General features: G+C 44.6%; 1 protein-coding gene across 1 annotated transcript in view; it reads right to left on the reverse strand.

The window, feature by feature from the left end:
- The window catches only part of mlip (muscular LMNA-interacting protein), a 98,260-nt gene that overhangs the window by 72,822 nt on the left and 2,030 nt on the right, over positions 1-23,408 (reverse strand). The window contains exon 2 of the mRNA XM_078400035.1: positions 19,858-19,911. Within this exon, the coding sequence (XP_078256161.1) occupies positions 19,858-19,911 (54 nt within the window). The remainder of the gene's footprint in view (positions 1-19,857; positions 19,912-23,408) is intronic.

Genomic DNA, 23,408 nt, shown 5'->3' on the forward strand with positions numbered 1-23,408 from the left:
CTGGTTCATTTCCTACCTCAAAAATAGGAGTTTCTCCATAAACATAGGCAATTATTACTCTTCCCCAGCTAGCCTCTCCTGCGGAGTTCCACAAGGCTCCATCCTAGGCCCCATTCTCTTCTCTCTATACATGCTCCCCCTCGGCCAAATCATTCAAAGGCACGGCATTTCTTTCCACTGCTATGCGGATGACACACAACTTTATCTCCCCCTGAAACCCAACAACCGGTCAAATTTAATCAGCCTCATGCACTGCCTTGAGGACATAAAATGTTGGATGGCACAGAACTTCCTTCAACTAAATGAGAGCAAGTCTGAGGTCATCCTATTCGGCCCCCCCGACTCCATCAAAACGATAACAGGCAGCCTTGGAAGCCTATCCCCCCTGGTCAAACCGCACGTCAAAAACCTGGGCGTGATATTTGACTCGGCATTAAAATTTGACAGGCAAGTCAACGCTGTGGTAAAGGCCAGCTTCTTCCAGCTTCATACCATAGCGAAAATCAAACCATTCCTCAAATCTGACGACACTGGAAAAATCATTCATGCATTAATTTCCTCCCGCTTAGACTACTGCAACTCCCTAGACACTGGGATCAGTCCATCATCCCTGTCCCGCCTACAATTGGTCCAAAACGCCGCAGCGAGACTCCTGACGCGTACTCGAAAAAGGGAGCACATCACCCCGATCCTGGCCTCTCTCCACTGGCTCCCAGTAAGGTACAGAATCAATTTCAAGCTCCTCCTAATCACATATAAAGCCCTAAACGGGCTTGCCCCCCCTTATATCAAAAATCTTCTATCCCACCACTCTATCTCCAGGTCCCTCAGGTCAGCCGACTTGGGGCTACTCACTATCCCACGGTCTAGGCTTAAGCTCAGGGGTGACCGTGCTTTTGCGGTTGCAGCTCCAAGACTGTGGAACAGCATCCCACTCCCCATCAGAACTGCCCCCTCCATCGACTCCTTTAAGTCCAGGCTCAAAACCTATTTCTACTCCCTAGCGTTTGAGGCCCTCTGAGGGGGCGCTGTGAACTGTTTATGTATGTGCTGTTATGTTTATGTGCCATTTAGTTGTTCGTTTATTAGTACCTGAACTGATGTACAGCACTTTGGTCAACGTGGGTTGTGTTTAAATGTGTTATACAAATAAAATTGACTTGACTTTACTTGACTTGACATTGTACTTCATCAGTCAGAGAACAAAGTTGGGAGGTCATATTACTGTTGTTCAAGACATTGGTGAAGCAACATTTAGAGTATTCTGTTCGGTTTTGGTCACCCAGTTATCGGAAATATGGTGTTCAGCTGGAAAGGGTGGAACAAAGATTTTGAGGATGTAGCCAGAATGGAAGTCCTGGACCATAGGGATAGGTTGAGCAGGCTCGGACTTCATTCCTTGGAGCGCAGGAGGATGTGGGATGATCTTATGGAGGTGTATAAGATTAAAAGAGGAATAGATAGAGTAAATGCACAGTCTTACCCAGAGTTGGGCAATCAAAAACCAGAGCACATATGTTTAAGGTGAGAGGGGAAAGATTTAATAAGAACCTGAGGGCAACTTTTTTACACAAAGGGTGCTAGGCAACTGGAACGAGCTGCAGGAGGGGATAGTTGAGTCAGGTACTATAACAATGTTTTTAAAAAATGAGGCAAGTATATGGATAGGACAGGTTTAGAAAGACATGCGCAAAATGCAAGCCAGTGGGACAAGTGCAGTTGGGGCATATTGGTTGGTGAGGGTAGGTTGGGCAGAATGTCCTGTTTCCACTCTACATGACTCTATGACTTTGTAACCACCAATGAAGACGTTAATCCTGAACACACATTTTTAATCTGAACAATAGAGTCATAGGTGGGAAGGGACTGGATAAGGAGGCATCAGATAGTTTGAGGCATGAGGAGATAACTTCACTGGAACAGGTGCAGGCAGGAACAGTAGGCTTACTAGGGCTGTCCTGAGGGGATAGAAACAGGCAGTACGGGGTTGAGGGACTATCTCATTGGACACTTTGGACGGATGATCTCCTGAAGTAATATATCTCCTGAGATATAGTCATAGAGACATAGAGCTGTGCAGCACAGAAACAGACCTTTTGGCCCATTTTGTCCATGCCGACTCATGCTGTTGGCATTCTGGGTTGGTCCCTTTTGCCTGCATTTGACTCACAGCCTTGTATCTCCTTCTTATCCATATATCTGTTTAAACTGAAGGGATTGAAGTTTGCACTTGTATACGCTTGAAAGAAAGCATTGAAGAAGTTGATAAAGAGACAGCTCCCTTTGCTAATCGTCTTGCTATTGTCAAAGGATTGTAATTCAGGATTCAGGATTCAGGATATCTTTATTTGTCATCCAAAAAACAAGTCTTTTGGACGAGATTTCGTCACCCACAGTCCAACAATAAGAGCAATAAAATAAGCGAATTACACAACCCCAACCAACACAAAACACACACAAAAAAGAAACATCCATCACAGTGAGTCTCCTCCAGTCACCTCCTCACTGTGATGGAAGGCCAGAATGTCTTTTCTCTTCCCCTGCCGTCTTCTCCCGCGGTCAGGCTGTTGAGGTTGCCACGTTCCAGGCCGCGCCGGACGGTGAAAGGTCCGCAGCGGGCCGACCCAAGCCCCGCGATCTGGGGCGGGCGAACACGCTGCCGCTGCCGCTGCCGGAGCTCCCGATGTCGGCATCCACGCGGCCCGAGCCGAAGGCGAGTCGCAGCCGCTCCCGCAGCCTCCGAAGACAGCCGGCTCCGCAGATGGTAAGTCCGGTCCGCGGGCTCTGCGAATCAGAGCCCTGGAGGCCGCCAGCTCCAGGAGTTTGGCCGATGGTAGGCCGCAGCAGGAACGGAGACCCGACCCAGAAAACAAAAGGTCGGGTCTCTGTTCGGAAGGGACAAATGTACAATTTTACAGTCCCCCCCCCATACACATAGTACACAACCACAAAAAAAAACACGACATCACATCTACAATTAGGACAAAAAAACCAACAAAAACACAGAGACAAACGGACCGCAGGTAAGCCGCAGCTGCTAGGGCAGCGCCGCCATTCACACACATGTGCATATATAGCACCAATGTGGCCATCAATCAGCCACCATGGTGACTGTCTCTTTGAACAATCTCAGTTTTGTCACACTTCCCACATAACTGAAGTCCTTCTCGTAACTCTCTCTCAGCATCTTTTCCTCAGCATCATTCCCAGTGTGTGGGAACCTGATCAGAATACAGTATTGAAGGTCAAGTGACTTAGAAAGGTTATGCTCACGTTCCTTCTTCTATGGTCTATTTCCTTTAGAAGCCAATGCTTTAGTCACTAGCATTGTCTGTTTGTCATAAAAATATTATGATAAGACTGTAATTTTGTAAGGTGGTATCTGATTAAAATATCTCTAATTTTATTGGTTTGCTTTTTTTTTAACATATTTTCCTCCATGTTTTTACCTGATATTTACTAAGACAAATAAATATCATTAAAAATATAATGTTTTCCTTTTTAGTTTTAGTTTTGGCAGTCTCATTTTATGTTATTGAAATGCAAATTCGCACATTTTTCTTAGAAGTTCCTGTAGTTCATTACCGTATTAAATACGCTCAATATAGTTAAAACAATCATCAGTCAAGATTTTGAAAACATTTGGTATATATGTGTACTTTGTGATTATTTTTTTTTTTTATTTATTTATTTATTTTTATTTTTACAGAACTTTTTAGAAAACAAGCCCTCCCACCCTTCCCCCCCCCCCCCCCCCTCTTATACTAACCCCAAATAAGAAAAAAGAAGAAAAGAAAAAAAGATTAAAGACTGCCTGGGTGTTGGGGGTCCTGCACACGCCCCATGGAATTCCAAACAGAATAAACTGTATATATATGTACATCTCTCCCAAAAGAACCATTGAGAATATGAACAATTCTTCTATATATATAGGCCCCTCTTTTGTAGATAAGGACGCCAGATATTTAAAAAAGTATCATATTTGTTCCTTAAGTTATAAGTAATTTTTTCAAGTGGGATACAGTTAGAAATTTCATTATTCCAAAGGTCCATACTTAAATAGGAATCTGATTTCCAAGTAACTGCGATAGTTTTTTTGGCTACTGCTAATGCAATTTTTATAAATTCTTTCTGATATTTATTCATTTTAAGTTGTGGCCTTATTCCTTCAACATCACCCAATAACAAAAATCTTGGGTTGTATGGAAGTTGTATTCCGATAATCTGTTCTAAAAAACTTCTTAAGTTTGTCCAAAAAGGTTGTATTTTTGAACAGGACCAAGTAGAATGAAAAAAAGTACCAATTTCTTGATTGCACCGAAAACATTGGTCAGATAAACTTGAATTTATTCTCTTTAATTTTTGTGGTGTGATATATAATTGATGCAGAAAGTTATATTGTACTAGTCTAAACCGAACATTTATTGTATTTTTCATACTGTCAAGGCATAGTTTTGACCAATTTGTTCCATCAATATTAATATTCAAATCCGTTTCCCATTTTCGCCTTGATATATGAATTCCTTGTTTAGGGGCCTTTTTTTGAATTAGATTATATATAATAGAAGTAAATTTTTTAATTTGTCCTTTTTGAATTAAGTTTTCAATTTCCTTAGATTTCGGCAATAACATTGTTTGACCCAATTTATCTTTTAAATAAGCTCTTAATTGAAAGTAACAGAAAAGAGAATTATTTGATATATGATATTTATTTTTCAATTGTTCAAATGACATCAATATACCTTTTTCAAAGCAATCACCTATATATCTAATCCCTTTTTGATGCCACCTATATAGAAGCTGATTATCCATTGTAAAAGGTATCAATCTATTTTGAATCAAAGTAGTCTTTCCTAATAAAGATTTTTTTGTTTCATCCTCAAAATTTATCTTATTCCATAATCCGATCAAGTATTTTAATAATGGAGATTCTTTCAGTCCCCGTATAAATTTAGGTTCCCATTTATATATAAAGTCTTCTGGTATATTTTCTCCTATTTTGTCTAGTTCTATTCTTGTCCATGCCGGGTTTTTTTCTTCAAAAAGAGATGCAATAAATCTCAGTTGGTTTGCTTTATAATAATTCTTAAAGTTCGGAAGTTGTAATCCTCCTGAATCAAACTTCCATGTCAATTTTTCCAACGATATTCTTGACATCTTACCTTTCCAGAGAAATTTCCGCACATATTTATTTAACTCTTGAAAAAGCTTCTGTGGTACTTGTATTGATAATGTTTGGAATAAATATTGTAACTTCGGAAATATATTCATTTTAACGGCATTAACTCTTCCTATTAATGTTATTGGTAATGTCATCCATTTATCAAGGTCTTCTTTTATTTTTCTTAGTAATAATAAATAATTTAATTTATATAAGTTCTTCATATCATTATCAATTCTTATACCTAAATACTTTATACCAATTAATGGCCATCTAAATTGAGTTAGTAATCGACATTGAGTGTAATCTCCTTTAGTAAGGGGTAGAATTTCACTTTTATCCCAATTTATTTTATAACCTGATATTTTTCCATATTCTTCTAATCTAAAAGATAGTTTGCGCAACAAATCTAATGGTTTCGTTAAGTATATCAAAACATCATCTGCAAATAAGTTAATCTTAAATTCTTCCTGATTGACTTTAAAACCCTTAATATCTGGGTCAGTTCTAATTAGTTCAGCTAACGGTTCTATCGCCAGGACAAATAAAGCAGGTGATAATGGGCATCCTTGTCTAGTTGACTGTCACAGAGAGGACATGCAATCTCCACAGAGGCAGCACCCGAGCTGGGATTGAACCTGGGTCACTGGAGCTGTGAAGAAGCATTCTGCTGGTTGTGCCACTGTGCTGACCTCTTGCAAATCGGAGCATAAACTGCTGCCCAGAGTGGGATCAAGCCTGGTTTCCAGACTTTCCCGAGATATTTCCACTTGAGATGCAGATGGAGCCTGTTGGAGGGAGTGCGTCACGTTAACCCCTCTTGCTGTTCATGGACATTGACTATAGTTCCAACTTCTCGGCAGTTGTGATCACTTTCTTGGCCGCATAGAGGCCAGTGCATTGTCTTGCGGCAGCCTTGAGCTCCACTGGGACAGTTGGCTTACGTGAGATAAAGTAACGGAGAGAACGTTAAATGTTTCCTTCTTGATAGATGCAACCCAACCAGCAGGACATTCTAGCATTCTATGTTTGTAACTTGGTTAATGAGTAATTTTCCAGAAATATATGGGAATTTGCACTATGATGCTGAGGTGCTAAATGAATGCTTTGCATTTGTCTACATCAGGGAAAAGGGTGCTTGCAAAATGAAGCAAAAGATATTGTATATGTTAAAAATTAATGAAATAACGGTATTAAAATAATGACTGATTTTTTATGACAGGGGTAGAGGTATGGTACTGTTTGATAACGATGACTGGATGGAATACATCCAAGGATTTTGAAGGGAATATGGGAACAAATCAGAAAGGTGTGGACATTTTTCGTTCCCCATTCTGCACCTTGAGTAGAAACAAGTTAGAAAGTCTGGAAGCTCCCACGCAGTGCTGCGGGTTCTGCAGGGATTTACAGCAGTGGGGCAGCTGGTAGAGCTGCTTCCTTGCAGCTGCAGCAAGGTAGCGTACAATCCTGATCTCCGGTATGGCATGTGTAAAGATTGCACATTCTCCCATGTCAGCCCAGGTCGTAATGTTTCAATGCTATTTGGATGCAGGAGTTGATGCCATAAAAGCGGAGAGTGGGAAATGTTACAAACTTCCAAAAAAGAGGATAGATAAGCCCAGCAACTACAGGCTGCTGTACTGATTAACTTCAAAGGGAGAGAATGCTTTGATGAATATTTTATCAGTAGTTACCTGAGGAAAATTGATTTATTCAGGGCAAATCTTGTTTCACCAATTTAGTAGAGTTTTTGATTAAAAAAATTCTTGGGATGGAAATATCAAAGACGAGAGAGCAAAGCTTTAAGAGAGCGAGTGAGAAAGTTTAAAAGAGATATACCGGGCAATGTTTTTTACACAGAAGGTGTTGGGTGCCTGGAATGCACTGCCAGGGGCATTGGTGTAGGCAGATACAATAGAAGCTTTAAAGAAGCTTTCAGATAGGTAAGTGGATATGCAGAGAGTGGAGGGATATGGAAGACGGTAGTTTAAAATGGCATGATGTTCGGCACAGACATTGTGGACTGAAGGGCCTGCTGTACTATCTAGTTCTATAATTAACAAAGATGGTTGATAAGGATAATGCAGTTGATATGGTGTACATCGGTGTAAAGGTGAGAGGAGAAAGATTTAATAGGAACCTGAGGGGCAACATTTTCACGCAGAGGGTGGTCATTATATGGCATGAGCTGCCAGAAGAGGTAGGTGAGGCAGGTTCAATAACAACATTTAAAAGACACTTGGGCAGGTACATGGACAGGAAAGGTTTAGAGGGAATTGAATCAAATGCGGGATAATGGGACTAGCTTAGATGAATCAGCATGGAAATGTTGGACCGAAGGTACTATTTCCGTACTGTATGTCTCTATGACCATAATTTACAGTTTGAGCAACTGGCCCTTCATCTCTCCCTTGAAATGAAGCACATAAATAAATTGCACAAGACAGCATCAACGCGATCCAGCCACACAAAACCACAAACAAAACAGTAATTATAAAGCAATTTACGTCAGTTTGCACAGTTATTCATACTCTCACCTGCTCTATGGCTTGGGGGTCTTAGAGTTGACTAACAATGCAGCCTTCATTCTTCAGCCGAGTGGAAGAAATGCGAGTGAATGTAAGTGTGCACTGACAGTGCGTGGAATTGTCATTTTAGTGGCACTAAATGCTGAGACTGCACCCGAGAGCTGTGCTGACAAATTTCTATTGATGTAAATTACTGAGTGGGCTTTAAGCGAGGCCTTAAGAATTTCTGGTCTTCAAATGTCAAAAGTGAAAGGATAAATTCCAGTGACTTGAAACCATCATTCAGCTGCATTGATTAAATTAGGAAGCTTTGTGCTGTTAAAGTGTTGGGTGCATGTACGTCTGTGTGAATCTTCCGTCACAACTAAACACAGATCTGACCAATCATCCCAGGGCTGAATGTCGGAAGCAAGACCTGTAAAGTCGTTGACTTACAACAGATTATGGAGACAGACAATCAGTGTGCTGGAGACAGACTTAGTTTTAGTTTCAGAGATAGAGCATGGAAACAGGCCCTTCGACCCATCACGACCACCAATCACCTGTGCACACTGGTTCCATTTTCCCACATTCTCATCCACTCTCTACACTAGGCCAATTAACCTACAAATCCACACATCTATAGGATGTGGGAGGAAACCCACACAGCCACAGGAAGAATGTGCAAACTCCACACAGACAGCACCTGAGGTCAGGATCGAACCGGGGTCTCTGTTGCTGTGAAGGCAACAGCTCCACCAGCTGCTCCACTATGCTGCCCTAAATGCTGAGAAAATTGTTAGAAGGCATTCAGAACAAATTTCACAACATCGTTTCAAGCATCACTACTGAGATAAGTGACAATGTCCAGGGAATTGCTGGAAATCTCAGCATTATCCGAAAAGTCCTGGTGACCTTTATAGCTATTTCATATAGCTTTTTTCCTGATATCTAGCATTGACCACATAGCTAAGGGTGAGTGTTGTAATAATAAATCATGCGTTGAAAACAATTCACAACTTTGAAGGAAGCCATTCAGCCCATCGTGTCTGTGCAAACCAAGAATGGATTTATAATTAATCCCACTTCTTAGCCCTTGATCCACAACGCTACAGTTTGAATGGTGGAGTAGACTTGATGGGCCGAATGGCCTAATTCTGTTCCTATAACGTATGTAGATACTAGTCCAGGTTGCAACGTACAAAGAGTAACCCTATTCAGTTTCGCCTTTCATTCTGCCCTGCCAGTCCACAAACTGTCACTTCCCAACAGACTTTCTCTGGCCTGCACTCTCACCCTTGTCCTTTCTCACTTTAATGTTCTACATTCCTGTGCTCTTCCCTGCCCCACCACCATAGACAGGTTAAATATTTCAAAAAGGAAAAGGGCAGCAGGGCAAGTTTGAGCCAATTGAGAATAATCGACGAGAGCTGTCACAGCATTTGTCGAGGCATGGTGCAATGACAGCTCTCCCACTTTGCTGAATTACACAGCGCCCCTCTGACGCTACTCTGTTTCTAAGTCACGAAAAGTTATTTTACAGCACTCACAAGCCTGTCACTTCAGAACCATATTTTAAATAGGTTTTTCATTTAGATGAACGAAACATAGCTATTTTGCAGACATTGGTGTCAATCTCATTATGATTCCAGGTCCAGTTAAGCTGTTAACGTTATAAATCGGGGTTGAAAGTTCTATGAATAGGCACAGAAGTGAAAATGGACTGATCATGTGCAGGCAATTCAAGTGACTCATAGACACAGTGGCACAGAAACGGGGCCCCAAACTCAAAATCAAACCCTTCAGTGCACTTCATGAAAGCTCACCATAATGCCTCTCCTCACTAATCCCACTTGACCACATTAGCCCCTTATCCCTCTGCCACCTTTCCTACCAAGTACATATCCCAAATGTTTTTAATGTAATTGTATCTGCCTCTCTTACAGCTCATTCCAGCTATTCACCATATGCAAAACCTGTTCACCGTGTGCAAAACCTACCCCTCAGGTTTCCTTTAAATATCTCCCTCTCACCTTAAATCTCTGCCCTCCAGTTCTAGGCCCCACTGCCCTGGGAAATAGATTCTGATGGCCTATCCTATCTATGTCCCTCAGACAAGGTCACTAGTGGAGAGTCTAGGACCATATCATATCATATATCATATATATCATATCATATATATACAGCGCGGAAACAGGCCACCAAGTCCGCGCCGCCCAGCGATCCCCGTACATTAACACTATCGAACACCCACTAGGGACAATTTTTACATTTACCCAGTCAATTAACCTACATATCTGTACGTCTTTGGAGTGTGGGAGGAAACCGAAGATCTCGGAGAAAACCCATGCAGGTCACGGGGAGAACGTACAAACTCCTTACAGTGCAGCACCCGTAGTCAGGATCGAACCTGAGTCTCCGGCGCTGCATTCGCTGTAAAGCAGCAACTCTACCGCTGCGCTACCGTACCGTACCAGAGGCCATAGTTATAGGTCATGCCAGCTTAGTTTAGTTTAGTTTAGAGATATAGCATGGAAACAGGCCCTTTGCCCCGCCGAGTCCACGCTGACCATCGATCACCTGTTCACAGTGGTTCTACGTTATCCCACTAGGTCACCCACACCCTGTGCTTTAGGGATAATGTTACCAAAGCCGATTAACCTACAACCCATACATTTTTGGGATGTGGGAGGAAACGGGAGCACCCGGAAGAAACTCAAGAGCTCACAGGGAGAACATGCAAACTCCACACGGAGAGAACCCGAGGTCAAGATCGAACCTGGGTCTCTGGCTTTGTGAGACAGCAGCACTACCAGCTGTGCCACTGTGCTGTCCTACAATAACAACTACTTTAGATTTGGGCACCAATTTTACAATTAAGATTTCCAGGGCAGTATAATGTCATGAAAGACCATAAGGCAATTATCAGTTGATTAAACCAGGACCAAAGAGTGGAGACTTACTTGAACTTTATTTGTTAATTTGAAAACCATAGAATGATGGTAAAGTTTAGTCATGTAAAAGGGCAGGACATGATTGTAATGATTACACGTACCGGCAGGCTGCTGGTACTGGAGGGCCTCTCTGTCTTTTTGTTTCTTATCTTCTCTTGTCTGAGAACTTAAGAAGTGGATCGACACATTTATGTTGTGGGATAACATAGAACCACTATGAATGGATGGTCGATGGTCGGTGTGGACAGGCCTGTTTCCATGCTTACCTCTAAACTAAAGTGAACCAGTTTGATTTCTGCAATGAATAATACTAATTAAATAAATACTTTTACATTCTATTTGAAAAAGGTTGAAATATAGAGAAGTAATACAGCGTGTAGTTTAGAGATGCAGTACTTAAACAGGCCCTTCGGCCCACCGAATCCGTGCCGACCAGCGATCCCCGCACATTAACACTACCCTACACACGCGAGGGACAATTTACAGTTATACCAAGCCATTTAACCTACAAACCTGAACGTCTTTGGAATGTGAGAGGAAACCAGAGACCCAGGCAGGTCACGGGGCGAACGTACAAACTCCGTACAGGCAGCACTCGTAGTCAGGATTGAACCCAGGGCTCTGGCGCTGTAAGGCAGCAGCTCTACCACTACACCATCGTGCCACCCAGTGATACCTATAACACTAAGTGCAGGAGCCAACAACTAATGTCATTGATATTGTCGTGCCCATTTAACCTATGGGTTAATTGAGAAATGTTTCCAATTCAGATTTGGGTTATTAAGAAGCAAATAATCTACATGTATGTGGCAGCCTCTGTTGTATTAGGATATCTTAATGTGTGTTTACAACCAATAACCTACGTCTTTATCTTATGTGTGAAATTGGTTGTGTTGTAGAATAAAAGAAGCAATTCCACAATCGGTTTGCCAAATTTGGAATCAATAGACAATAGGTGCAGGAGTAGGCCATTCGGCCCTTCGAGCCAGCACCGCCATTCAATGTGATCATGGCTGATCATTCTCAATCAGTACCCCGTTCCTGCCTTCTCCCCATACCCCCAATCTCCAATCATGGGCATTTTAGTTTGGGTTATGTCCCTGTTTGGAGCAATGGAACAGGACGTTGCATCCAGTTCAACTTTAAAACATGCCTGAGGCTATTTAATATTCCACCATTTCACACAACCATTCCACAGCCAACATTTCTCCTTTGAGAACATGGCACGTCATTTCAAAAAGACTGGCTTTTGAGTTTTATTGTTAAGTCTTTTTAGAGCTTTGATCTAGAGAAAACATTTTGGGCTTTTTCGTTAACTGGCTTGTAATGGTGTCATCTATTTCTCAGCTGCATGAAGACAGCTGGCAGGAACAACCAAGAAGGAGGGATTCTGGCACTCTTCCAAGCTGTTATGGCGAGTCCGAAACTTGTTGGTTGTAGACGAAGTTTATTGCAGCCGCAATACACGAATACAGAGTTAAACAACAAGGTACAGGACAACCAATACAAACTTACTGTCTTCCTTGAAGACTTCGCCGAACTGACTAAAACGGGCGCCAAACGCGCACATGACATCGCTGGCCAATCAGCGATGTCGCTCCCTGGACCAATCCCCATGGTCACGTTCCCACGTGACCTCGCTGGCCAATCCGAGGGTTCGACGACCTGGACCATTCTCTATGGTCGCTACATGACCCCCCCAGAACCCGAGGTGCGGAACCTAGCAGGGAGCCAGATTTCGCGACCATAACGAGTACGGAGAGGGACAGCCGGAACCACAGGAGCCGGAGGTTCCGGACTTGGTGGAACGGCCGGAACGAGAGGTTCTGGAGGAACTACCGGCACAGGGGGTCCTGGAGGAACTGCCGAAACGGGGGGTCCTGGAGGAACTGCCGGAACGGGGGGTCCTGGAGGAACTGCCGGAACGGGGGTTTCCGGACTGGGCGGAACTAACGGAGGTCGGCCTCTCCTAGGGGTTTGACCGACCAGGACTGGTTGATCCGGGTCCAAATGGGCCGGTTTGAGCCGGGACACCGAGACGAGTTCACTCTTGCCGCCCATGTCTAAGGTGAAAGTAGCCGTCCCCTTACGTAAAACCCGGAACGGCCCTTGATAGACCCTCTGCAACGGGGCGCGATGGGCATCTTTACGCAGAAAAACAAACTCACAGTCCTTCAGGGAAGACGGTTCATGTACCATGGGACACCCATGACGTGAAGTCGGAACTGGAGCCAGGGAGCCCACCCGTTCCCGGAGAGATGCTAACGCTGATGGGACTGTAGGGAGCAGGTCTGAAGGGTCCGGAAACAGATCTCCGGGTACTCGAAGTGTCGAGCCATATACTAGCTCTGCGGACGACGCACCGAGATCTGGCTTAGGAGCAGTCCGGATGCCTAAAAGAACCCAAGGGAGTTGGTCTACCCAGTCCGGGCCTTCAAGCCTTGCAGTGAGGGACGCCTTAAGTTGGCAGTGGAACCTTTCTACGAGTCCATTTGCCTGGGGGTGATATGCAGTTGTGGGTTGTAACTTGGACCCGTACAGTTCCGCCAGTGCGGCCCAGAGGGACGAAGTGAACTGTGGCCCTCTGTCAGTTGTAATAACTGCCGGGACCCCGAAACGAGCTACCCAATGAAGGGCCAAAGTCCTAGCACAAGACGCTGACGAGATATCAAACAATGGGAAAGCCTCTGGCCACCGGGTGAACCGATCCACCACCGTGAGGAGGTGGGTGTAGCCCCGGGAGGAAGGCAAAGGCCCGACCAAATCCACGTGGATGTGGAAAAAACGAAAAGCCGGGACCTCGAAATCCTGTACGGGGGGCTGGACGTGGCGCTGGACTTTAGCGGTCTGACAGGGCACGCAGGAACGTGCCCACCCCGCTACCTGTTTCCGCAGGCCATGCCAGACAAACCTCGCTGCTACCAAGGCAGAGGTGGAGCGGATGGACGGGTGCGCCAGCCCATGAATGGCATCGAAAACCCGGCGCTGAAGGGAGGGCGGTACTACCGGCCTGGGACGAGGAAGAGAAACATCGCACCAGACTTTCGTGCCCTCCGACCCACAAGCTACCTGGGCCAACTTCAATCCCTCGGGCAAAGGGCGGCGCCGGCAGGAGTAATTCTGTGCCCTAGAAAATCGAGAGCAGGCAGGCCGAATTGACATTTGGAGGGTTGGATAATGAGCCCGTGGTCTTGGAGCCGCTGGAACACGGTCCGCAAATGGACCTGGTGTTCCTGCACTGAGGGGCTGGCGACCAGGATGTCGTACAAATAAATAAACAAAAAGGGTAAACCCCGGCCCACGCGGTCCATCAGTCGCTGGAAAGCCTGTGCCGCGTTCTTTAAACCGAAAGGCATACGCAACCATTCAAACAACCCGAACAGAGTAATAGTTGCAGTTTTCTGTATGTCCTCCGGTCGCACCGGAATCTGATGGTATCCTCGCACCAAATCGATTTTGGAAAACACCACCGCTCCTTCCAGCCCAGATGAAAAGTCCTGTAGGTGCGGTATGGGGTAGCGATCAGCCGTGGTGACAGCATTGAGACGCCGATAATCGCCACATGGCCTCCACCCCCCAGATGCCTTGGAGACCATGTGTAACGGCGAGGCCCACGGGCTGTCAGACTGACGGACAATTCCCATTTCCTCCATCTTCCTGAACTCCGCCCTTGCCACCACCAGTTTGTCTGGCGGTAGTCTCCTGGCCCGAGCGAAAACGGGAGGGCCTTCGGTGCGGATGTGATGGACCACACCGTGCTTAGCTGAAGGTGCGTCAAAACGTTGGACGAGCAGCTCTGGGAACTCTGCCAGAATCGCAGCATACGAGTCGGGGGCCGCGACGACGGCCTGGACAGTAGGGCTGGGCGAGGAGGCGATTGTCGGAGCGACGTGCTCATCTTCGGCAGAGGGTCGGAGGTCGTTACCGCGGACATCAGGAACCAGTGAAAAAGCCCAGAGAAAATCTGCGCCCAGGATCGCTTGTTTGACGTCGGCTATGATGAATGGCCATTCGTACGTGCGGAGGCCTAACACAAGGGACATCTTCCGTGTACCGAAAGTGCGAATTGGGCTGCCATTAACCGCGATGAGGGTGGGACCTGTCTTACCCGATCTGGTTTCGAGGTCGGTCGGCGGCACTATGCTGACGATGGCTCCCGTATCTACCAAAAATTCTGTGTCCGTGAATCGATCATGGACATAGAGGCGCCGGTTCTGGCCAATCGTAACTGCCGAGGCATTTCCCGCGAAGGTACAAGGCAAACGACAGTTGCGGGATTCGTTACCCCATCGTAGGTGATAATAGCACCAGCCGCGCTTGTGCGGATCTTTTTGGCGGGCTTTCGAAGAATTGGCGGGATACGTCGTCAGCATAATTGACGTGGCGCCATCTTGCCGTCGCTGTGGCGTGGTCACCGATGTCGAGACTTTGTTGATTGAACCACTTGCCTTGTTTTTTGCCACTATGAGCGCGTCCGCTTTCGCTGCATATGCTTCGGGGTCCTTAAAAGAACAATCCGTGAGCAGCAGTCGGACATCCTCGGGAAGTTTCTCGCGGAATGCCTGTTCAAACATCGGGCAATCCGTATGCTCACCGGCTAGCATCATCATTTCGGCCATGAGGACGGAAGGCAGTTGGTCTCCAAGATCCGGTAGGTGCAGAAGTTTTGCCGCACCACCATGCTTATTAAACCCGAAGGTTCGCAGTAATACCTTCTTCATGGCCTCGTACTTGTCTTCCGCAGGTGAATTTACGATGAACCGCATCACGCGCTTGGTTGTGTCCGGCGATAGAGCGCTGACGAGGTAGAAGTACTTTGTGGATTCGTCCGACACCTTCTTTATATGGAATTGAGCCTCGGCGTGGATAAACCAAGCTTGCGGTGCGTACGTCCAAAATAACGGAAGATGGACGCCTGCCGCGCTTGACTCCGGTGTGCCCTGCTCGGTCATCGTCAACGAGGCGTCGGGTTCCTGCTCAGTCGGTGATCGTCCAGATCACGTCGGGGTCACCAATATGGCGAGTCCGAAACTTGTTGGTTGTAGACGAAGTTTATTGCAGCCGCAATACACGAATACAGAGTTAAACAACAAGGTACAGGACAACCAATACAAACTTACTGTCTTCCTTGAAGACTTCGCCGAACTGACTAAAACGGGCGCCAAACGCGCACATGACATTGCTGGCCAATCAGCGATGTCGCTCCCTGGACCAATCCCCATGGTCGCGTTCCCACGTGACCTCGCTGGCCAATCCGAGGGTTCGACGACCTGGACCATTCTCTATGGTCGCTACACTGTCAACATTGCCTTCTGAGAGGACGATTGAACATCATTATGGACCATCAATGAGCAACCCTTTTCCTTCCATCTTTTGTCAATCTCTTCTATAAGCTGTAAGTACCATAAAGTGGCACTTCAATTCACAGTGACTGCAATCAAACCTGATACGCAGTAAGATAGTTTAGTTTAGAGACAGTTTCTTCCCATTGTGATAACCGCTGGTGTTAAATTGAAAAGTTCCTCTTCTTTCCGTCTCCAAATAACACTTCCCTACCTGTTGAGTGTTTCAAACGTTGCTGTTGTATTCTAAGGAAGGCTAAGTCAACCAGAACAGTGTTGTGTCAAAACAAGATACAACATGCTGCAGTAACTCAGTGAGTCAGGCAGGATCTCTGAGAACATGGATGGGTGATGTTTCGGGACGGGACCCTTCTTCAGACTCGACGGTTCAGGTGGGGACCTTTTTTTGGGCCTCTCCATGTTCTCCAGAGATGATCCCTGACCTACTGAGTTACTCCAGCATTTTGTTTCTTTTTTTTGTAAACCAGCATCTGCAGATCCTTGAATCTACAGTATCATGTCACGTCAAGTCAAGTTAATTATGATAAGCATTGGTACAGTGAGGAACAGGTACAATGAAAAATTTGTTTACTGCCGCTTCACTGCTACATACTCTCAGACAAACACACCAAAGCATAACTCATCAGTAAACTTTACATAAAAATACACATAAAATTCTGCAACAATAAACCAATGCTTCAATTGGTCTAACTACATCTGTGCTTAGTAGCTTGGCCATAAAAACAGCTTTGATACACAGAAGGATCTTAGGCTCCAAGTCTGTAGCTTCTGGAAAGCAGCACAGTGGCGCAGCGGTAGGGTTGCTGCCGAACAATGCCCGGGACCCGGGTTCGATCCTGTGTATGGGTCCTGTCTGTACGGAGTTTGTACATTCTCCCTGTGACTACGAGGGTTTTCTCTGGGTACTCCAGTTTCTTTCCACATTCCAAAGATGTGCATATTTGTAGGACAATTGGGTTCGATAAATTGTCCCTGGTGTGTAGTACAAAACTAGTGATGGGTGATTGTTAGTCAGCGTGGACACGGTGGGCCGAAGGGCCTATCTCTAAAACTAAAACTAAAATCTGAAAGTGGTAAGACAAAGTACTTAGAATAGTAAATGCGTATGGTATGCTTGCTTTCATCAGTCGGGGCATTGAGTGCAAGAGTCAGGAAGTCATGTTGCAGCTTGATAAATTTTGGTTGGGCAGCATTTGGGATATTGTGTGAAGTTCTAATTGCCCCATTACAGGAAGAATATTTGGAGAGGGTGCAGAAGAGGTTTATCAGCACACCGCCTTAATTAAAGGGTATCAACTATAAGGAGAGGTTGGACAAACTTGGATTGTTTTCTCTGGAGCTTCGGAGGTTCGGGAGAGACCTGATAGAAGAATATAAAATTATGAGATGCATAGATAGGGTAGACAATCAGAACATAAGGCAATAAAACTATAAGGCATGGGGGAAGAATTAGGCCATTCGACCCATCGGGTCTGCTCCGCAAATTGATCATGCCTCGTCTATTTTTCCCTCTCAACCCCATTTTTCTGCCTTTGTTCCACGTAATGTTTTATGAATAAAGAAACTTTTTTTGGGGGTGGAAATGTCAAAGATGAAAGGCACAGCTTTGGGGTCAGAGAGAAAGTTGAAAGGAGTTGAACGTGGCAAGTTTTTTTACATCGAGTGATGGGAGCCTGAAACACACTGCCAGGGAGCAGAGTCGTATTTAAGAGGGTTTTAGATGGGCACGCAGATATGCAGGGATTGGAGGGATATGGATCATGTGCAGGCAGATGGAGATGAATTTAACTTTACATCATGTTTGGCACAGACATTGTGGGTTTAAAAGCCAGTCCCAGAACTGTACCCCCCCACCCCCCCTCCCAATGTCTGCTAAGTTAAACGCACATGTGCTGAGCTTCAAATGTCAGAAAGACTGACCTTGCTGATTATAAGATTGGCAGTTACACCTCCTCATGCTTAGAATCTCCACTTGTTCAAAGCTTTGGGAGCAGAGAACTGATGGAATTTGCATCTGCTATCAGTCAGAGCTATTCTGAAAATTAATAAACATTTAACTTCTTTAAAATCAGCCCATGGTCTCTGCTATTTTTGTACAGTATATATAACGCTGCTTTATTTTATTTAAATGCTGGAGTAATCTAACTTTAGTGACTTCTATCAGTTCATTTATACTGTGTAGTTAATGCTCGCTGTTAAAAAAATAACAATTTTGATCTTGCCAATAAAGACCCATTATGATAATCTATAGTAAACATATTGCAGGTGCTAGAAATGTGAACTACAGCAGAAAATGGTGCAAATGTTTAGGCAGCATCCGTGGGTAGACAGCCAATGTTTCAAAGTTCTAATGAAAGATCTTCCCTTGAAAGTTAACTCTGATTCTTGCTCCACAGTTCTTGCTACCTGACCTGCTGAGTGTTTTCCAACATTTTCTGGGTCTTTTTTAATTTTCTGTTCAAATATATTCTTCTTTTTCTTCTTCATCCTATGCTCCTGAATTGGAAAGCAAGAGGCTTCCAAAAGTTTGGACAGAAAGACGAACCTTACGCACTTTTTAAAAGGCAAAGTAGCAGCAACACCAAGATTAGACTGTTTCTTCTATTACATTCGAAAGTCGCTGCAAATATATTCATTCTCATTAGAGATTTCTTGTGCTTGAGATTTGGGTTACTGAAACTCACCATCACACCATAAATAAAGGCATAATCTATTCTTTCCAGTCAGTCTTCCAATAGGTTTCTTCATATTAGTTTAGTTTAGTTTAGTTTAGAGATATGGCATGGTAACAGGCCCTAGAGCCCACCGAATCTGTGCCGACCAGCGATTGACTATATATTAGTTCTATCCTGCACACTAGGGGCGATTTTACAGAAGCCAATTAACCTACTAACCTGCACGTCTTTGGAATGTGGGAGGAAACTGGAGCACCCAGAGAAAATCCATGTGGTCACAGGGAGAACGTACAAACTCCATACAGAGAGCGCCCGCAGTCAGGATCGAACCTGGGACCCAAGTGCTGTAAGGCAGCGACTCTACCATTGAGCCACTGTGCCGCCTGAACTGAAGCGTGTAATAACCATGGCCCTGACATTCAAGAAGCTAGAAAATAAATTGGCTGTGCAAAAGGGAAAGAATAAGTGCGACAAAAACATGTTTTCTTTCATCACCTGCCATTTGAAGAGCTTCAGGCAAAGAGTGTTGAAAGACTGACTGGAAAGAATAGATTATGCCTTTATTTATGGTGTTACGGTGAGTTTCAGTAACCCAAATCTCAAGCACAAGAAATCTCTTATTAGAATTAATATATTTGCAGCGACTTTCTAATGCAATCCATCTGGAACATGATAAGCTGGCAAAGGGACATCAGTCGTATTTATGGAGCAGTCAACAGCTGAACGGCCCGAATTGGCCACAGAAAGCTTTGCCTCATGTTCAGAACATTACCTGGCCTTACATTCATAAGTTCAAGGCATAGAATTAGTCCATTTGGCCCGTGAAGTCTACTCCGCCATTCAACCATAGCTGATCTTTCCCTCTCAATCCCATTCTCCTGCCTTCTCCCCGTAACCCCTGACACCCGTATTAACCAAGAATCTATCAATCTCCAACTTTAAAAATATCCATTGACCTGGCCTCCACAGCCTTTTGTGGCAATGAATTCCACAGATTCAGCACCTGACTAAAGAAATTCCTCCTCATCGCCTTTCTAAAGGTTTGTCTTTTTATTCTGAGGCCACGGCCTCTGGTCGTAGACTCTCCCACTAGTGGAAATATGCTTCTCCACATTCACTCAATCAGGCCGTTTCCCTCTGGTATTCAACGCTTTACAAAGTGAATGTTAGTTGAAGTAGAATTGCATTAACACTTACCACTGACTTCATCACCGAACACCGCTGGGCTCTCTTCTTTTCAATAAGGGGATCCTAGGAGGTGACAAACAGAATGCTCAAGGTAAATTCCAGTCCACCGGCTGCCATGGCCCCTTGAGTTGTTTAGAGATTGCATTCCACAACAGAGAGGTGGAAGCTACTCGAGAGAAGGTCCCTTGCCTTGGTCAGCATTGATGAATTGGACCACTGGGCATCCTTGCTGCATAGCTTCATCACTCTAAGCAATTTAATTTAAACTAATTTTATTGATTGATTGAAAGATACTGCATGGAAATGGGCCCTTCAGTCCACCGAGTCAGCGCCAACAAGCAATCACCCGTTCGCACTAGTTCTACGTCATCCCACTTTGCCTTACCCTCCCCAAACTCAAGGGGCAATTGACGGAGGCCAAGTAACATCTATGAGATGTGGTAGGAAACCAGACCACTCTGAGGCAATCCACACAGTCACAGGGAGAACGGGCAAACTCTACACAGAGGTCAGGATAAATCCCAGGTTCCAGGCACTGTGAAGCAGCTGCTCTACCTGCTGCGCCACTGTGCCGCCCTTTTCTAAAGCTGCCTTTATGGTTCATTTTATTTGCATTGATTTAAGAAGTCACCTTTGAATTGTGGAGTTGGAGTTTCGTACCTTTCCTCCATTTCCTACAACTTACACCAAAGAGCAGTCACAACTGTTCTGTGGATTGCTTTCAGTATTTGAATGCCTCTTTCTTTTGCATCAGCTTCCGGCACTGGTGACAATACTCAAGGTTAGAACATTGAACAATACAATACAGCACTGGAACAGGCCCTTCAGCCCACAATGTCTGTGCTGACATGATGCTAAGACCAACCCTTATCTGCCTGCAAATGATCCATTAACCTTCATCCCTGCATATGCATGTGCCCATCCAAAAGTCTCCTAAATGCCACTGTCGTATATCTACCTCAACCTCCACTCTCAGCAGCACATTTCAGGGTGGTGATGGAGGCCTTATTGGCATGTGACAATGAGGATGTTATTGTCATTGGCCTGAGGACCTGAGCTATTAGGGGAGGTTGAGCAGGATAGGACTTTACCCCTTGGAACGTATGAGAATGAAGATGTGATCTTGTAGAGGTGTATGAGATCATGAGGGGAATAGATAAGGTAGACGCATAGGTGCAAAAGATATTGAGGGGAATAAATAGTCCTTTACCCAGACTAGGCGAATCAAGAACCAGAGGACATAGGTTTAAATTGAGAGGGGGACAATTTAAAGGGAGCCTGAGGGGCAATTTTTTTCACACAGAGGGTGGTGGGTATATGGAATGAGTTGCCAGAAAAGGTAGTTGATGCAGGTAAAATAACAGCATTTAAAAGGTACATGGATAGGAAAGGTTTAGAGGGATATGAGCCAAATGCAGGCAGGTGGAACTGGTGTAGATGGGGCATCGGTCGGCGTGGGCACGTTAGGCCGAAGGGTCTGTTTTCAAGCTGTATGACTCTATGACAAGGCTTGAGTAGCATTTCCTTCAAATCTTTCACCTTCCCCTACAAATGTTTGCAACAATCCAGTGATACTGGCAAGGGATCCTGAGAAAGGCAATGTGCTGTGTTCCATGCCTTTGATGTTGTGCGCTTTCCCTATTACCAACAGCATCTGCTCATTAAACATTTTCCTGATCTCCGTCCAGGTTTGCCTAGCAGCATTCCGCAATTCGTAACAGCTGCCAATCCACATAAACTTCCCAAAGGGATAATGTTCCGTTTAACAGTGAGTTATGCCTTTACCTATCGATTCCTGCCAGAAGCAGTGAAGCAAATGCCAGACAGAAACAATGCAGGTCTGCCCCTCCCCCACCCTAGTCATCGTACTAGTTTCACTGTTGTCCTGTTGAGTTTCACTGTCTGTATAACTTGTTATCACCAACCCCATGGCCAACAATGGAACATTGTGGGCTCCACCTTTCCTTGATCATCTTTGCTTTTTTGCAAATCTTTTATTCATTTGTTCTATTTACCTTCTCTATCTCTCATTTCCCTCTCCCCCGACTCTCAGTCTAAAGAAGGGTCTCGACCCGAAACATCACCTCTTCCTTTTCTCCAGAGATGCTGCCCGACCCACTGTGACTTCAATTTTTTGTGTCTGCCTTCGGTGTAAACCAGCATCTCCACTTCCTTTCTGTACAGGTTAAATAGCATTTAAATATCACAATTGATCGTCGACCATCAGCAAGCAATGTTGCAGGCGAGCACCTCAAATTCCACACCACAAATTGAAAGGCTTTTCAATGCATCTCTGTACACGTGGCAATAATAATATTAATAATAAACCAATACAAATCTTGGACCAAACCAGTATTTGAAACTATATTTTATTAGTGTTTATCCTATTTCAAACTAAATTTCCCAGTGTTTCGATTGTGAAATTAATGGGGATTAACATGAATAACCTCCATAAACTGATAAATTGATCACATGGGAGATTAACTGAAACTTGGCTGTGTGGCCAACTGCTGCTCTTACTTAATTTGTGTATTTCCACAGCTCTCTTTCCAGCATTCTTTTAACGTAGAACAGTTCAACAGATGAACAGGCCCTTCAATCCACAGTCCCTGCCGAACATGGTGCCAAATGTAACTAATCTCTTCTGCTGCAAATGATCCATATCCCTCCATTCCCCACATATCCATGTGCCTATCTAGAAGCCTCTTAAACGCCACTATCCTATCTACTTCAACCACCACCACTAGCAGAGCATTCCAGGCACCAACCACTCAGTGTAAAGAACTTGCCCTGCACATCTCCTTGAGACTTTGCTGTTCTCACATGAAACCTTTGCCCTCTAGTATTTGAATACCCTCTACGTTCTGAATGCGCTCTAGTATTTGAAATGCCCTCTAGTATTTGAAATGCCCTCTAGTCTTTGAAATGCCCTCCAGACTTTGAAATGCTCTCCAGTCTTTTAAATCCAATTTGCGGAGATTACCGTCATCTGTATTTCACCATCCCAGAGGTGTTTTTTTCCTTCAGTGCACTCTCTTTCTATTCATCTCCTTCAACCGTGCCGTTACCCCAGGCCAATGCCCCAAACACCAAGCCTTCACCACCCTATCACAGCAAGAACCTCCATCACTTCTGTTCCTCTGTCTCTGTTGCTCTGCATCCAGTTGCACCCAGTCCTCTGCCCCGTCCCTTCTCTGCAATGCAAATCATGCTCGAGTTGGAACTTTTCCACAGTGTCTTCAGACTTCGGAGCGACTTCACCCATTTCACTGGTGAATTCTCATCTTCATATTCTTTTAGTTACATTCTATTTTGGAGCAAGGTCTTACTCATTCACTTGTGGACAGCTTGTGACACTACTTTGGTCTAGTAAATATGTCTAGTTCCTTCTTCAGCATGCTAATTATATATTTAATGGTTGTTAAGTCGTTATTTTGATGACAGCAGTCTGTGTGACCCTCCCCACTTTGGTTAGGTAGTTCCTGGAAAGTTCCTCTCCCCACTTTGGTTAGGTAGAGCCTGTGATACAATGACCCAAACCAGGCAAAAGGTCTCACCTC

Source organism: Rhinoraja longicauda, chromosome 5, assembly GCF_053455715.1.
Source record: "Rhinoraja longicauda isolate Sanriku21f chromosome 5, sRhiLon1.1, whole genome shotgun sequence".
NCBI lineage: Eukaryota > Metazoa > Chordata > Chondrichthyes > Rajiformes > Arhynchobatidae > Rhinoraja > Rhinoraja longicauda.